This window comes from Myxocyprinus asiaticus, chromosome 34 (genome assembly GCF_019703515.2).
Source record: "Myxocyprinus asiaticus isolate MX2 ecotype Aquarium Trade chromosome 34, UBuf_Myxa_2, whole genome shotgun sequence".
Classification (NCBI taxonomy): domain Eukaryota; kingdom Metazoa; phylum Chordata; class Actinopteri; order Cypriniformes; family Catostomidae; genus Myxocyprinus; species Myxocyprinus asiaticus.
Window position 1 is genome coordinate 33341373 of NC_059377.1, and position 17558 is coordinate 33358930.

The 17558-nt window shown below is 38.2% G+C and overlaps 1 protein-coding gene across 1 annotated transcript; it reads right to left on the minus strand.

The window, feature by feature from the left end:
• Positions 1-14745: 14745 nt before the first annotated feature.
• LOC127425285 (transmembrane protein 74-like) lies at positions 14746-17343 on the minus strand. Its single transcript, XM_051671054.1, has 2 exons — positions 17269-17343; positions 14746-16571 (listed from the first exon to the last, which is right to left on the minus strand). Exon 2 carries the CDS (start codon positions 16518-16520, stop codon positions 15660-15662), a length of 861 nt encoding a protein of 286 aa, XP_051527014.1. The 5' UTR covers positions 16521-16571; positions 17269-17343; the 3' UTR covers positions 14746-15659.
• Positions 17344-17558: the final 215 nt, after the last annotated feature.

Sequence of the window (17558 nt, forward strand, 5' to 3'; positions counted from 1 at the left end):
ATATCCTGAATTGACAGTACTGACTGGAAGAAAGACATTGTGCCTTATAAGTAGGCATACTTTAAAACAAGACCATTAAGCAATTTAAGTCAAGTAATTTGTATAGCGCTTTAAAGCAGCTATACGGAAGGTCATGCCTTAAAGGGATAGTTCACCCAAAAATTAAAATTCTCTCATCATTTACTCACTCTCATGCCATTCAAAATGTGACCTTCTTTCTTCTGCACAACACAAACGAAGATTTTTAGAAGAATATTTTAGCTCTGTAGGTAAACAATGCAAGTATATATTGTGGCCAAAACTTTGAAACTCCAAAAAGCACACAAAAGCAACATAAAAGTGATCCATATGACAGGGCCATAGCAAGGTAATCTGGGCCCCTTCCTGTTAAAAAAAATACAGTTTAGAATTTGTTGTGGGGCCCTCTGTACCTTTGGGCCCCTAGAATCATTACCAACTTTCACCCCACTAGCTACAGCCCTGCATATGACTGAAAAAGGAGTCATATTTTGGTCTGTTCACACACACACACACACACACACACAAATTAAGTCAAGTTGGATTGCTTTAGAAGACATGGATTAAAAGACTGGAGTCTTATGGATTATTTTTATGCTGCCTTCTTGTGTTTTTTTGAGCTTTAAAATTTTGGTCACCATTTACTTGCCTTGTACCTACAAGTACCTACTTGTATTTTTCTAAAAATATTTGTTTGTGTTCTGCAAAAAACACATAAAGGAAGCATAAAAGTAATCTATAAGACAGAGTTTTAATACATGTTTTCTAATCGGTTTTGGGTGAGAACAGACCAAAATATAGGCTAACTCCTTTTTCACAATAAATCTTGACATCAGCAGTCTCGTTGACGATCATGATTTCAAGCTCGATTACACTTCCTAGTGCTCTGCGCATGCGGCAAACTCTAGAAAGTGTAATCAAGCTTAAAATCGTTATCAGGCCAAAAGACTGCAATGGCAAGATATACAATGAAAAGGAGTTACTGTATATTTTGGTCTGCTTGTCACCCAAAATCGATTAGATCACTTAAGAAAATATGTATTTAACCACTAGAGTCATATGCATTACTTTAATGCTGCCTTTGTGTGCTTTGTGGAGCTTTAAAGTTTTGGTTACCATTCACTTGCTTTTTATGGACCAAAAGGTGAGCTGAGATATTCTTCCTTAAATATTGTGTGTGTGAGTGTGTGTGTGTGTGTGTGTGTGAGTATGTGTGTGTGTGTGTGTGTGTGTGTGTGTTCTGCTGAAGAAAGTCATACACATCTGGAATGGAATTAGTGTGAATAAACTATGAAAGAAGTATAGCAGTCATATATTTTTAAGTAATTCATTTTACTCTTAGAATGGATTGAATTTTGGTGAACTGCGAATGCTGAAGTCAAGACAATATGAAACACTGTGATATGAAAACCAAAATATCACCATGGTAACACAGATTATCTCATGGTAACTCAATTATTCCAATAAATGTGACGGATTTCATCCACTGCCATGATAACAGCGAAATAGTAGACTAACTTTTTATCATACAGCATGAAGGAGAGGTTAATTTAGTATTCACAATTATACGGCTATAAGGGGCTCATTTAGCAGAGAGAGTGAGAGAGAAATAGAACAAGGAAGGAGAATTATCTGCATTACAAAGGAGGTCAGGTTTAACTAACCTGTAACCATACCAGATATTCTCAGAGCTGCTCCACCTCATTAATCTCACTTCTGTTTCAACTCCATTGTGGCTATTTTCACGCTTGTGATTTTTATCACTACTTTTCCCATAACATTTTCCTCTATGCCTCATAAAAGCACAAGTTTGACAGATGGCTTCATTTATTCTGGACAGCTTCAGGAGCAGGTTGAAGGTGCTCCACGGACATGGTAACCAAAAGACTGTGGGGGTGCTTCTTGCCTGGGAGGCGTGGACATAAGATTTTGTCCTCCGGCAGTTTCCATGTGAATGTGTTCATTATTGATGGGTATCACTGACAGAAGATCATCCTTAAGGGACAAATAAATAACCCATCCGTGCATTTGGTTGCTAGACTGAACCGAATCCTTGGGAAAAAGTGTCTGTAAGCCTTGATTGCAGATGTGAAAAGCCTAGCAGGTCATGAGTCATCAACGAGAAACAGAACAGATACAGGGTTCTTTCAAAAGCGCTGACTCTGTAGCAGTGCAGCCTTTTCATCTAAATCAAAGGACACTTTGTGACATTTTCGACTGAGTGTATTGCTATTAGAAATGGTTTTATACATCACTGGAATAAAAAATGATGTTAGTCTTGCTATGATAAGAAGCCTAGTAATGTGTATAGGATGACTCTACTGAAAATGCCAACTTATGCTAGCATGAATTTACATGCTGGTTCAGCTTTGTTTATGCAAGGTAGAGCTGGTTTGTGGTCTTACTTATGAAGATCACGAGCAAAAAATGTGAAGCTGGTTGACCAAGAAGGTCTTGCTTGTAAAGCTTGTTAAAGCTGAAGTGTGTAATTTTTTCGAAGTTAAAATACTTACTCCTATGCAAATTTAATAGAGACTACTAGAAAGCCATTTGTAGGTTGGTTGCCCCAAAATGTGTTAACATTGTGGAGCTATCAAATCATGGCTCTGTTTGTTTGAGCACCCTGTTTAAGCAGTAACACTTTAAAATATGGTTGTATTTGTTAACATTAGTTAAAGGAATATTCCTGGTTCATTTGGATATCTTGGCCTGCAGCTATATCTACTTGAAAGGCTCCGGTACACTCACAGCGAAGTTCTTCACTCAGAGCTACAAAGAAGGTCAAAATACAAAACACCCGAGCAATGGCATACTGTTTGCAAACATTTGGACATTTAGGGTAACGTACACTCACCAGTGTTTCCCATGAATTACCTAGACTCCCCCCCAACCCCATCTAGTGTGTCATAATAATAATCAAACAACCATAACAAGAAAATGAGAAAACACTCACTGCTCTTGACTGGGTAACTTTAAAAGTATTTATCTATTATAATCATAGAGTGAAGACCAGTAGTAGTTTTATGTTGCATTTCACTTTGAATGTTTAGCTCACTGCTGTTAAAAACTTTTAAAGCTGTTAAAAAAGCACTGGATTTTCTTAAAAAAAAAAATTATATTATTTTTAATCTATTTCTGTTCATTGCTGTTTTTTATTGTTATTTTATTATTAACTGTTTACTAGTCTTGAATAACACTGTGTAACAAATTATTATTATTATTATTATTATTATTTTTGTTTTTTTTTTCCTGGGTAGTAAGTGTTATTTCCTAATTGCTTATGCCTTAAAAGTATAGAAAATGGCTATTATTCCCCACAAACTTTACTTTTGTGACCAGGACAGTGCTATTTTGAAATGTACCTATTTCCAATGAGAAAACGGGTGAATTTGTGTTTTTTCGTTCACATAAAGTCAGAAAAAGCATATGAATCCAAATTAACATGTATTTATACTAAAGTAATATTCAAAGCCGTGCTGGTCCATAATGGTAACAAATACCCATCTCTTCCCCTGGCTCACTTGGTGCACTTCAAAGAGGATTACAACAGCATCAAGACCTTGCTGGACGCCTTGAAGTATGATGAGTACGGCTGGAAGGTCATAGGAGACTTCAAAATGGTGGCATTCCTGATGAGTCTCCAAAGTGGTTTGACCAAGTTTCCCTGCTATCTTTGCCTTTGGGACAGCAGGGACACCAAGGCACATTACCACAGGCGGGACTGGCCACAGCGGACCGAGTTCTATGTGGTTAGGAACAATCTCAAGTGGGAGCCACTGGTGGACCCCCGGAAGGTGCTGATGCCACCACTGCACATCAGATTGGGCCTTATGAAACAATTTGTCAGAGCTCTAGATAAGGAGTTGGCCTACAAGACTTCTTCTCTAAGCTATCTGAGGCAAAGGTCAAAGCCGGTGTCTTTGTCGGACCACAGATAAAGAAGGATTTTGGATTCATATGTTGTTTTTTTCTGACTTTATGTGAACGAAAAGACACAAATTCGCCCGTTTTCTCATTGGAAAAAGGTAAATTTCAAAAGATCACTGTCCTAGACACAAAAGCAAAGTTTGTGGGGAATAACAGCCATTTTCTATACTTTTGAGGCATAAGCAATTAGGAAATAACACTTACTACTCAGGAACAAAAATTGTGTTACATAGTGTAATTACATAAGAACTTGAAACCATTCTTCCATAATTAACATATAATTTATTGTTATTATTTGCTGTGGTTTTGAAGCTGGTATCGAGAATTTCACTACCGACTACTGAAATTTTGGTATTGTGATAATGTATAGCCCTTTTTGTACATGGTAGATCTTGCTGCAATAACATGATGAAAAAGTTGATCTCATTCCATAGAAGGGTGAGCACCCCTGCTTTTCTTTATTTGACTACCATACATAACATAAAATAATTACCATATGACAATAGCTTCCTCCCCTACAGTGCAGTTTACATTTCTGTCGCAGAGAATTGAGTTGATTGCACTATTAGGTTGGGCAATGATCATAATTTCAGAAAAATATACAAAATAAACTTTGACATGTTACTTGAGCATGTAACTTAAATGTCCTTTTTTCTCAGACAAGTGAAGTGAATCACCAATTTACTTGTCCACAGGAAAAGCACATGGCAATGCTTAATGTCGAGCACTTTCTCAAATGTATGCTGTAGTCGATTTTGTGTTTTGACCATTTGTGAATTGCGTTAACTCCGTCTCGTTTATGCTTTATGGGTGTGACTTTTTTGCCATGTCTTCACCATTCATATCTATACAACCAATGTGTTTATGATTAAATTACTACTAGAGCGCAAAATTGTTTACAAGAGCACAAGTAAATGAAACTTTAAAATGTACAAAATTTTTGTTCCAGGGGACCATGCCCCCGGAACCCCCTAGAGGGTCCGGGGTCCACTCACCACAGTCTCACAAAACCCTGTGGGGAAGACTGCTCACTGAGCACTATATTAGGAACCCTATGGTCCAAATAAAGTGCCTGTGGTCTTCTGTTGTTGTAGCCCATCTGCCTCAAGGTTTGACGTGTTGTACATTCTGAGATCTTATTCTGCTCACAACAGCTGTACAGAGGAGTTATCTGAGTTACCTCAGTCTTTCTGTCAGTTCGAACCAGTCTGGCAATTCTCCATTGATCTCTTTCCATTCTGAGTAAACTCTAGAAACTGTTGTGCATGAAAATCCCAGGAGATCGGCAGTTACAGGAATACTCAAACCAGCTCATCTGGCACCAACAATCATGCCATGGTCGAAATCACTGAGATCTCATTTTTCCCCATTCTGATGGTTGATGTGAACATTAACTGAAGCTCCTGACCCGTATCTGAATGATTTTATGCACTGCACTGCTGCCACATGATTGGCTGTTTAGACAATAGCATAAATAAGTAGGGGTACAGGTGTTCCTAATAAAGTTCTCAGTGAGTATATGAGATGCATGCTGTCTTGTCGAAAGACATTCTGAACATAATTCACCTGGGGTGTTGGTGTTGACCCTTGATGCAAATATAAGCGTAATCCACCTTTTCCCGAACACAAAAGTATTCCACGTTTCGCATGTTTTATATTTCTGGTCTCCAGTGTTTTCACCCACATCTGAGCATATTCTTGGCGGGTAAGTATTACATTTGTAGAAACTGTCAAAAAACATGTGGCTATATAGTGCTGATAATTCACATAGTCAAGATGACTTTTTTTTTTAAACAGTGCCTCACACGAGTATGTTGATGGTCCGAGGTTAGATACGTCATTAACTACTTTGAGTTGTTATGACAGCCAACAACTGCACAAGTTGAAATCAAATTGAGCGTGAAATTTATATTTATTCCAAATAACACTTAAATGGTTGTTTTTCTCTGTCTAGATCGCTTGTTTCGGTTAGCTTTAGACCAGAAAAAAGGCATTTAGAATCATCATGGCGACACCCAGTAGTTGCTCAGGAAAACTCTGGATGAGAACAACAGCAAAAAATAATCTACTCTGGTTTTAATCTAAGCAGCATTTAAGCACAAGGAACAACTTTCTTGGTATATACTGTATAGCGCTTACAGTTGAAAAGACTGAAAATTTCCATTCACCGCTGTTCTTTTAAATCTAGCATTCTGAACATGACGTCTCCTCAGCTCCTGGGGGATTACGGGATCGTAAATAATAGGTCATCCAGGTATTTCTCATAAACTGTTTTATGAATACTGAGGATTCAGACATACTACTCCATTGACAAACTGTTTTTGGCATACTATATAGTTGGGAAGTATGGATATTCGGACATAGCAGCAAACATGTAAAACATTAACCATGTGACAATGTGTTATCAATTACTATATGCCTCATTCTATGAATATAATCCACATGAGATCAGTAAAAGAAGCTGTTTTAACCAACCACTCGACTATGATTTAAAGTAAAATGCAGATCCCATAATCCCCCGGGAGCTGAGAAGACATCATGTTCAAAATGTTAGATTTGTCATGTTTACATAAATTCTGCATTCATGGTGCTAATGCTAATGCTAACACACTATACGTGGCCAATATTGACGCCTTAACTTTGCAAAAATTGGCTCTATCAGTGGCATAAGTTTGGGGACTTTTGTCCAATCAATGGAAGATGGGAGGAGTGTAGGAACAATCATTAAAAAATATATACTATATATTATTTTTGCAATTCTGTTAGGTGATGATAGTGGCTAATGCCAGCACACCAGCATCCTATGCTGGGGACCAGCATAAAAAACACAACATATGCTGATGACCAGCAGTGGTGGTCTTTTCAAAAGGAGACTGGTCTTAAACACTACTATACTTAGGGTGTACTCACACTAGGCAATCTGTACCGTGCCTGAGCACGTTTGACCCCCAAAGTCCAATTTGTTTGACTAGTGTGATCGCTCCGTACCATGCCCAGGCACGGTATGCTGAACCATGCCTTGGCCCGCTTGAAGTGGTGGGCTCAGGCATGGTTCCGTTGGCTCAGGCATGGTACGCATCTAGTGTGATCACTAACAGTGACCGAGCACGGAACTCAAAACATGACGACAATGATGCGACTGGGCAAAGGGATCACTTTGGTCTACGGCATAGGTGCAGTGTTTACTGTAAATTTGGGCAGACGAGAGTATACAGGAACAACTGGATACAACACACAAGAACTATGAGATATTTGGTAAAACTCGTGACTATCTTCGTGCTCATGGATACCAAAGAACCATTTAGCAATGACGTGACAAGCTGAAAAAACTGCGGGTTCAGTATCTGAAGGTATTTACAGTATCGGAGTAAATCTGGCAGCTCGTCGGATGTAAAGGACAAATTCCAGTGGTACGATGCTGTCAGCAATTAAGCATGTGAGAGGGCCGTGTGTCACCGTGCCCCAAACGACTCAAAATAAGCCACAAAGTAACATTACAATGATGGACTCAATTGTGTTGATCTGTTTTCTTCAAAACAAAAAGTCGTATCGTATTGACGTAAGCATGCTCAGGCCTGGAACATTAAGTGGACAATCACGCTTGGGCATGGTACTAGGCAACCGGGCCTAGTGTGAGTACGCCCTTAATACAACCAAAGTACCCGGAGCACTTAAAAACTAGATCAATATCAGATGGAAACGTCACATCTCCTTGCCCCAAACCCTACTGACAAAACCTTAGAGGAACCCACCATTCAGTATAATAGCAGCATAAATCAAAAGAAAGTAAGTAAAGCTTTCTCACTGTGATATTAATCTTACTCTGCTCTCACTGTTAAATTATGCATCTTGTTGAATTATGGTTTGTGGGTTATGAAGTTCCTCATTTCGATATAGACGTCCACACACCCACTCCGCTTTTGAAATTCCCCACTTGATGATGTCATGAGTCAGCGCTTTTCATTCTGCGCATAAAAGGGAATGATTTGCACACATTGCCTGACAGATCACCTGCCCTGCTCATGAAAACTTGATAAGACTTCACTGTCTCCAACATTGTGTGCAATCCATCACTGTCTAGATTCCATATGCACATTAATGAGTTCTCTGAGGCTATTCCCCAATTTTATTCAGTCTCTTTTAAACGGTATAAGCAGTTTCAGGAAAAAAACAATGTTCATGCCACTGGGTCTGTTTTGTTATGATGGCAATCCACAACCAGAACTTGTTTTCATTAATGGTGAAGCGTCAAATTTCTGTGCCAAACAAATGGAATTGCGAAAATAATTACTGTTTTCAAACAGGTTTTCCCAAACACTCCCCCTGTCTCCTATTGTTTGACAAACAAATAGCCCTGCCCCAACCTCACGCCATTGGTTGGATTCTCAATCTAATAATGCTATGTTTTGAAAGGGCATCGCAGTATTTAGAATTTTCGTGGAAATGAACATACGTTTGGCTTATACTTGTCTACGCTGGGACAAGAGAAAGTATTTTAACAGGCTTTCAGAAGAATTCTCTGGGTTCAATACAACATCATTTTGACAGCATGTGTGGCATAATGTTGTTATATCACCAAAAAATAATTTCGACAGCTAAAGTGGGCCACTTTTTAGTAAAGCATCTTTTAGACGGCATTAAACTGTCTACGCACATGTTTTAGCCCAAGTGCTATTTAAATGTCAAAAGTCCCCCTCCGTGTCATCATTGCTGTGTTAAGATAAAATGGGCCATGCGTTCAGCTAAAATGGGCCAGTGAAAATGTATAGCAAAACCATCATTGTAAACAAAGAACTGTGCTCTTTTAATTTAGTTGCAATCATTTATAATTTGTATAAATAACACTGCATTACAAAAATGTACTGTGGCATTACATGAACTGTGCAGTTTGACTGCCAGGACACTAATCTTATGTTTTCCCCTCCAGCCTCTGTAAAATGATGTGCCCTATCTACCTGAACAAACTTAGACCAATGAAATCAGTTGAAAAATGTCTATTACTATTGTGGCAACTGTTTAAAATAGTTTGCTGAGATTGGGTATTGAATTTTAAAGACATCTCCCTATTTAAAAAAAGCAAAAATCACAGTTACAGTAAGACATTTGCAATAGAAGTGAATGGGGCAGTCTATAAACATTAAAAACACACTGTTTCAAAAGTATTACCACAACATTATATGTGTTAACATGATTTTAATGTGATAAAATCACTTGCCAACCTTATCTGCGTAAATTAATATCTTATATTACAACTATTTTAATGTTTCCAGACTGGCCCCATTCACTGCCATTGTAAGTGCATTACAAACCATGTTTTTATGCTTTTTTTAATATATATATATATATATATATATATATATATATATATATATATATATATATATATATAAATAAGCAAGGGTTGAGTGGAATTGTTTTTTTGTGGTAATCAACATTATGCAACAAATGTTGTTGATTGAGCTTATTTTGGATAGAACCTAGAACATTCCTTTAAGGCTTAAAAGTAGAAACACCAATTAAGGCTAAGTTAACCTTTTAACTAACAGAGTATCGACTACAGAACTGATGTTACACATATTCGAACCTCAGTGGTATTTTTTCCTTAGCAACAAGGGAAACTGGGTTACTATGGATATGTGCCCTTAACAGGACAGGAGAGAAAACAAGGGACACTGCTGTGTGGGCGACGCAAACACGATCCCAGCTGGCTCTCTCATTAACTCACCAACCAATCAGTGCACATCTATACATACAGAGGAATGACAGGCGCAGGAAGTCACGAACAAGGTGAGGCAATCACTGTTGGTGAAACAGATATAAATTCTTTGCTGGTACTAGTGTCATCATGACTTTTTATGGTTGAAAAGTATTTGTTCTGACATACTTTTGAGATTTTTTTATATAGTCACAGAGGGAAAGTTGTTGACATCTATTGTAAGGTAAGCTTCTTTTATTTAAGCTTCACCTGCCACCCCCAACTCCTCTTTATCTCTGCTGGTATATTAAAGGTGCCACAACTCCCAGGGGACTCATTACCTGAAGAATACGGGTAAAGAAATCACTCTGGAAACCAGTGAGAAGATGGGTGCTCGGGTACCATGCCATCCCAGATGTGAATGACTTTCTTTCTTCTGCTGAAAAAAAAAAAAAAGATATTTAGAATAATATTTTAGCTATGTAGGTCTAAACAATGCATGTGAATGGTGGCCAGAAATTTGAATGTCCAAGAAGCACATAAAGGCAGCATAAAAGTAATCCATACGACTCCAGTGATTAAATCTATATCTTCAAAATGTAAGTAATTTTTTGCTATAAATTCTCCTCCCTGCCCAGTAGGTGGAGGTTATGCACAAAGAATGTCTGAATCGACAAGAAGAAAAGAAGCAGAATGTGAAAGTGAAAGTGGAGATTTATTGTATAAAAGGACTTCAATATTTATCTTTTTCTCACCCACACCTACCATATTGCTTCTGATGATATTGATTTAACCAGTGGAGTCAAACGGATTACTTTAATGCTGCCTTTATATGCTTTTTTGGACTTTCAAAGTTTTGGTCACCATTCACTTGCATTGTATGCACCTAGAGAGCTGAGATATTCTTCTAAAAATCTTTGTTTGTGTTCAGCAGAAAAAAGTCATACACATCTGGGATTGCATGAGGGTGAGTAAATGATGAAAAAAAATTCATTTTGGAGTGAACTATCCCTTAAACAGGTGTAATGTTTATATCTTGTAGCTATACTTTTAAAACTGTGTGTATTTTAGCCCTTAAGGAGTGGCCCCATTTGCTTCCATTTTAAGTGCCTTACTGTAACTGCTTTTGTTATAAACAAATGAGAACTGCTTTTTTTATTTATTTTTTTTAAACAAATGATGGATCAAAAGCATTTTTTGTTTTAATCAATATTATGCCACAAATTCTGTTGATTGAGCTTAACTTCCTCTGGACCTGGAACATTCCTTTAAGCCCTCTAAACACTTTTGTTTTCCTCTTGGAGTCTGTTGTGGTATTCATGCAAACTGTGCAAAATCTCTCCCCCTAAATCTACTATATTAAGGTCACAGTAATTCATCATCTACTGTATATGGCACAGTATGAGTTCCAGAAATTATCTATAGAGCACTGCTGCTATTAAGGCCGGTTTTTTTCCCAAGGTGTTCTTTTCTTCCTACTCGCACCTAACTTGAGAAACTATGTGGCTAATGTTATACTCTCAATCCAGAACCCATTAAATACACACAGCAGCTACATTACTATGCACCTCTTTACCCGACTGTCCATTTCCTGTAGCCTTGTGACTAAGGCTGTTGACTTCATTCTTTGATCTCTATTACACACAACGGACTCCTGAATCAGAGCAGTAAATGATGAACTAGCACATTTTCACCGCAGATAATTTGCCTCATGGTCATCGCTCTGTATTCTGACTTTTTGAATAGCATTTAATTTTTTACTGTTGCTATGCAACACACTCTAGGTAACTAGAATCATTTTGTTTAGCAGGCTATTAAACAGCACAAATTGTGAAGAATGTTCAAATGACTTGCCTGCCAAATAATTACAACAAACATCCAAAAAACAGCAAAACAGTGGGAATGAGCTGGCCGACTGACATATAGCTGACAACTCCATCTGTAACTCAGAGACAGTTATGTTTGTGGGCTTTTCACTCTGAATGTCCTTGGACTGAAGAATAGAGGAAGCTGACATGTTGGAATGTCACTGCAGCAGAAACAACTTACTATATGGCAACAGCTATGTGTTGAGTGTATGTGCCACACAATACATTTGCACAGAATAAGCATACCATATCTCTGTCCCTTGAGACAACTACCACACCCACTTCCTGACCCTTGCTGACCCCTTAATCAATTTAGCCCCATTTCCTGATGCCAGCGGCCCTAAGTGATTGAGTTATTATACTGAGTGCTGGATAGAGTGACACAAGAAAGAAACAAAGTGAGAGACAGGAAGATGGGATAGATAGAGAGAGAGAGAGAGAGACAGAGAGAGAGATAGAGAGAGAGAGAGAGAGAGAGAAAGACTCTCAAATTCAGTTTTGTGTTTTTGTGTTCCCGTAGCTCAACTGGTAGAGTACGGCACTAGTAAAACCAAGATCAAGGGTTCAATTCCAGGGAACGCACATACTGATATTCCAGTCTGATCTCATGAAAATTACTGTGGCGGCAGAAATTGTTTTCAAGAAAATTGCTGCAAAACCACGTAATATCATAGCAAAAATGTTATGATATTACTTGGTTTTGCGGCAATTTTCTTCCAAACAGATAAGGTTTTTTAAAGGAATATTCTGGGGTTCTATACAAGTTAAGCTCAATCGACCGCATTTGCGGCATAATATTGATTACAACAAATATTCATTTGTCTTGCCCCTCCTTTTCTTTAAAAAAAAAAAAGCACAAATTTGGGTTACAGTGAGGATCTTATAATGGAAATGAATAGGACCAATCCTTAAATGTATAAATACTTACTATTTCAAAAGTATAGCCACAAGACATAAACAATATGCATGTTAACATGATTTTAGTGCGATAAAATTGCTTACTAACCTTTTCTCAGTAAAGTTATAATCACTTTTACATCTTCGTTGCAATCGATTTCATGTTAACAAACCCTAAAACACCCTAAAATGACTGTAAAATTTACAATTTAAACAACTTTACAACTCAAATAAATCATGCGTTTTAAAAGAAGAAATAATGTAAGTGCTTTTATAAAATTATAAGCTTCACATTTCTGCCTTTAAATCCTTCAAAAATTGGCACCATTCACTTCCATTGTAAGTGCCTCATTATAACCTCGATTTTTGCTTCTTTTAAAGAAAAGAAGGGATTTGAAATACATTTTTGTGATAATTAACATTATGCCACAAATGTTGTCGACTATCTTAACTTGTATTGAATCAGGAATATTCCTTTAAGATTAATGCTCTATCGAGTTTTAAATCAACAAAATCTACTTCCATACCCTAAACCTTGAACCTAAATCAAATAGTGTCATAAAAAGCAAATGTGAGATGAAAAACACTAATGCTAAAGCAACCACATCATTTTGTGGTGCTTCTATGACACTTCAGCTCACTTGTCGACTCAGATGCCCTCCAGGACACGTTCCCCAGTCCTATACATCGCAAGTACAATGCTCCATCAGTTGAGATACCGTGCAAGTTCATCACTGTCGAACAAGCTTGTAAATGTAGTTGTTTATGTAATGCAAATGTTAAAATGTATCGCCTTACAAGTCATGCACTATAGTAAAAGTGTTTTGATTTCATAAGGTATCACTGTGTGAGGAACAGAGCGAAAAGTAGGTTTTTTATGAGCAGATACTGTAATCGCCTGTTCACTTGTTATTTGTATTTGTAAGGGAATAAAATGTGTTTTTGTAGCAATTCTAGTGTTAATTTCACCTGGAAACTGCAATAAGGAACATGCATTCTATGTATATTTCTCTGTATATTTTGACTCGCTATGAATAAAGCATCTGTCAAATGCATTCATGTAAATGTTGTGTAAATGATGACAGATTGAAAGTTTTAGATGTCAACATTGCTGTGCACAACCACTAAAAACCATATAAAAACACATTCCTGTTTGGAAGCCCCTTTCCACTCCCTCCCCCACCATCTTCGCCCCATCAAGGGCATTATTGAAACACTCTTTGACAGGGAACCATTCAGCTTTATTAAAACCTTGGCTGATGTTAGTAACCTGTGGTTTTAATAGCTGCAATTTTCTCCAAGGATTTGTTTAAATGTGAAAGATCCCCATAAGTAAATGTTATCACGCAAACAGACACGCAGGGAGTCGTTAAAACACTTGTGCATGTGCTGTCACGCAGAAAGGAGATGAAAAGAATCCCACTGGTGTCAGGGATCTTTGGTGTCATGGAACTGCAGTGCTGGTGTAGAGAGAGGGATAATCTGATCCGGCCCTCAGTAAGCGTTTCTTATATGGAAGCTGCCATGAACAGCACTTCCCAGCTGAAGCACCAAAAGAGGCCAGTACTTGTTCAAAGGCTCAATAGCAATTTTTTAACTTAAGGATAGGGATGACTGCATGCATATGACTTTTATTTTCCTTGGAACACAAAAGGAGATGGAAGGCAGAATGTTAGGGACTGTCTGCCTCAGTCACCATTCACTTACATTGTATGGAAGTTCGATGCAATGGCAGTGAATTGTGATTGAGACTAACATACTGCCTAACATCTCCTTTTGACAAATAGAAAAAATGAAGGTCATATGGGTTTGGAACAACATGAAGGTGAGTAAATGATGACAGAATTTTCATTTTTCGGTGAACTATCCCTTTAAATACTAGACCTTTTTCAATTAATTCCCCTTTTCTTGTTTCTAACAGTTGTGCTTTGGGGGATATGAGAATTTAAGTACCGGTTTTGTTTGCCTTTTGCAGCATTCGGCATTGTGTTCTTTCAGCTCATTACATGATATGATGTGTAACTCTAATGAGGTTAGTTGCTGTTGGGAAGGAGAAACATAGAGCACTCATTTCCCTCGAGACTGCTCTAGTACACGGGTGTGTTGATGAGTATTAGAGAAAGAGAGAGAGAGAGAGATAGACATCTGTTCACACATTTCCTGTATCCCATGTGCATTATGAGCTCAGATATTCTTTAAATAAACAAAGCTCACAAAAAAAATTTCATGGCGATTTGCCATGTATATTTTAATGTAAATGTGAATGCAAATGTATATATTCTATTGACTTCAGATGCATTTGAATGAATCTGTCCATCCTATTTGGGGAGAGGTATTCATACGATGACTGGTGATTAACTCAGCTTTTACAATCATAGACTGCCAAGCAAAAAAAAAAAAAAGAAAACACTTTTTTACTTTTCCAATGTGACAACTGACTTGTAAGTAAAACACAAATGCGCACATGGCAAGTTAGTTGCATGCCGTCTGGCTGACAAAAGTAAAACCCACAACCAAAGAAATTAATCACACCAAAGAAGATGCTTATGCAACTGCACTTGTAAAGCATGCTGTATATTTACAACAACATATGCTTTGGAAAATGCTCAAACTCACACAAACACATTGTTCACATAAGCAGGACTCAGATATGTTGTTATTTTTGTGTTACATTTTCTTAAATGTATATTTAAAGGGTTAGTTCACCCACAAATGAAAATTCTTTCATTATTTACTCGCCCTCATGTTTTTCCAACACCCATATGTCTTTCTTTCTATTCACTTCTATTTTATGGTGACTGAGGCTAACACTCTACCTTACATCTCCTTTTGTGATTCAATGAAGAAAGAAATTAATATGGGTTTAGAACAACATAAGGGTAAATGAAGGTAAATAATGACAGAATTTAAATTTTTGCGCGAACTATCCCTTTAATTGTCTATTTAATGTATTGTAAAATGTGTAAATATGCATTGTCAAGAGCTATTTCTACCTGATCTGACCCTTCAAAAGTACATTCTTTGGTGGAACCCAATACAGTATGCTTAATTCAGTCATATTAAAATGTGTTGACTTGAATAAAATCAGTAGATTCAGATATTAACTCATTTTTACAGTGTATCACCTTTAATCACAGTATTTCTGTTTTGTACTTGAAGAACTGACAAGAGATTGTTTTAGTTGAGCTTGGAAAATGAGAAACGATAACTGGCCCACACCACAGCTTGGAAAGGAGCAATTCAGCCTTGTTAGTTCAAATTTCTTCTTTTTCAACAGGACCTTCGTCTTCATCCAGGGACAAAAGTGAAGGGGCACCAGTCGGGCTTCCGCCACCCCTAAAATTGATAGAGCCGTAAAGTCTGGCTTGGTGTTTGGAGTAAGCAAAAGCTTGTCTCCTAAACATCTCTCCTTTATACATGGAAATCATGAGCAAGGTTGATAGCACCACACCTCCAAGTGTAAGGAGGCACAACCCTGCAATCACACACCTGTCCAGGTGAGCACCCACCCGGGCATTCTCTCGCTCCAAGTGTTCCATCTCTCGGGCAGATACAGTGTCAGGATTCACTTTGACATCATGTGGGACCGTGTAGGAGATCACAACCAAGGATATGCCCGTAACTAAAAAAGTAACAGCACCTATAAATCCATAATCCACTGACTTTTCCGATGAATCCACCATGAAATCGTCAACCGGCAGCAAGGAACACTCTGGGACATCTTGGAGATCTCTAGACGAACTCCAACTGAAGTTGTCGTAGTTGGTCTCGTCTGCTAACAGCTGATTGTCCTTTTGGTCAGAAACGTCAGTCACACCAGGAAATTCGGTTTCAAACTCCTCGTCGTAACATATCTCAACCTCTTCATCAAATCCCCATTCATTCAGTTTGCGGAGTCGTCCAATCGCCAGAGTCGCTGTCCATGGTTCTGAAACGCCCTTCTCTTCATTAACATTCTCCTCCAGACACGCCTGGCAGCACTCTTCATTGGAAAGAGCTCTTTCATCCGTGCACATTGAGTGATGGCTTTGCTGATCTTTAAGGGACCAGTCGATGTCCCTGTGGTCAGTCTGAACAACATCCTGACCGCAGAAAAGGACTTTAAGATCGGCCATTTGAACCTTATTTTCGTACGTTCATCTCATAGCGTGTATGCTATTGCATCCCTGCAATGGGAAACTTACAAATTAATTATAAATGCACAATAAAACCATTTCAGTCTCAAATATGTAAGAAAATAGTTAGTTGCAACCGTGTTATCGTCTCAGTAGACTAGTTATGGCAGAGATTAGTTATCGTAGAGTCGCCATTTAATTATTAAATATGAAAAAAAGGATAATTGCTCACTAAGGGGCCGTTCACACCGAACACGTCCTTTGCTCTTAAAACGCTAGACGCAGCGCCACGAACTCCGGTGTCTCGAGACGCGTTTTTAAAAGTTGAAGTTCTCCTTAATTTGACACGGCGTCTAAAAAACGCGGCGCTTAAAAACACTATTGTTTAGCAGCGCAGAAACAGACGCAAAAACGACTTCTGTGTGAACGGCCCCTTCCACTTGATGTTTGTATTGATTTTTTCTTAATGTTCATAAGCCTTTTCACGACCAAAATGTTCCGCGACTCATGCCCCATCACGCGAAAACTCTAAAAGTGTGCCTAAATCAAACAACAACACTTTTAACGTTTTATTTCAAGATGTACAAAACAGCAACTGAACAGAATCGTGAAGCGGTTTCTTGTTTTCCAGTCTCAGAAAAGTAGTCAGGACGAAAAGCAGCGGAAAAAAGACGCTATCTTTCTAATGTTTCATCGGTTACGCCGTCTTTTATGTCATCGTAAACTAAAAAATAAAGGAGTCACCTACCTTCTCTCTGCACCGTTTCGCTGGCATTCCTGGCTTCTCCGTGCTCCGCTAATTAAATGAGAGGTTCATCCTGATCCACCCACGCGCTGTATACTCCGGTCGCCTCAAAGTGCGGCGCGCCTCTCAGCCAAGCAACACTGGCGAGGAGAGGGGAAGGGAGGGGATGGAGGTTTACTAGTGTCGCGGGGGAACGAAGTCTGATGAAACACTTTATGATCTTCTCCTCGTGAGATTTATGTGTATGACGCACTCTTATTCAGATTGCACGCTCATGCTGTTTCCTAAATTAA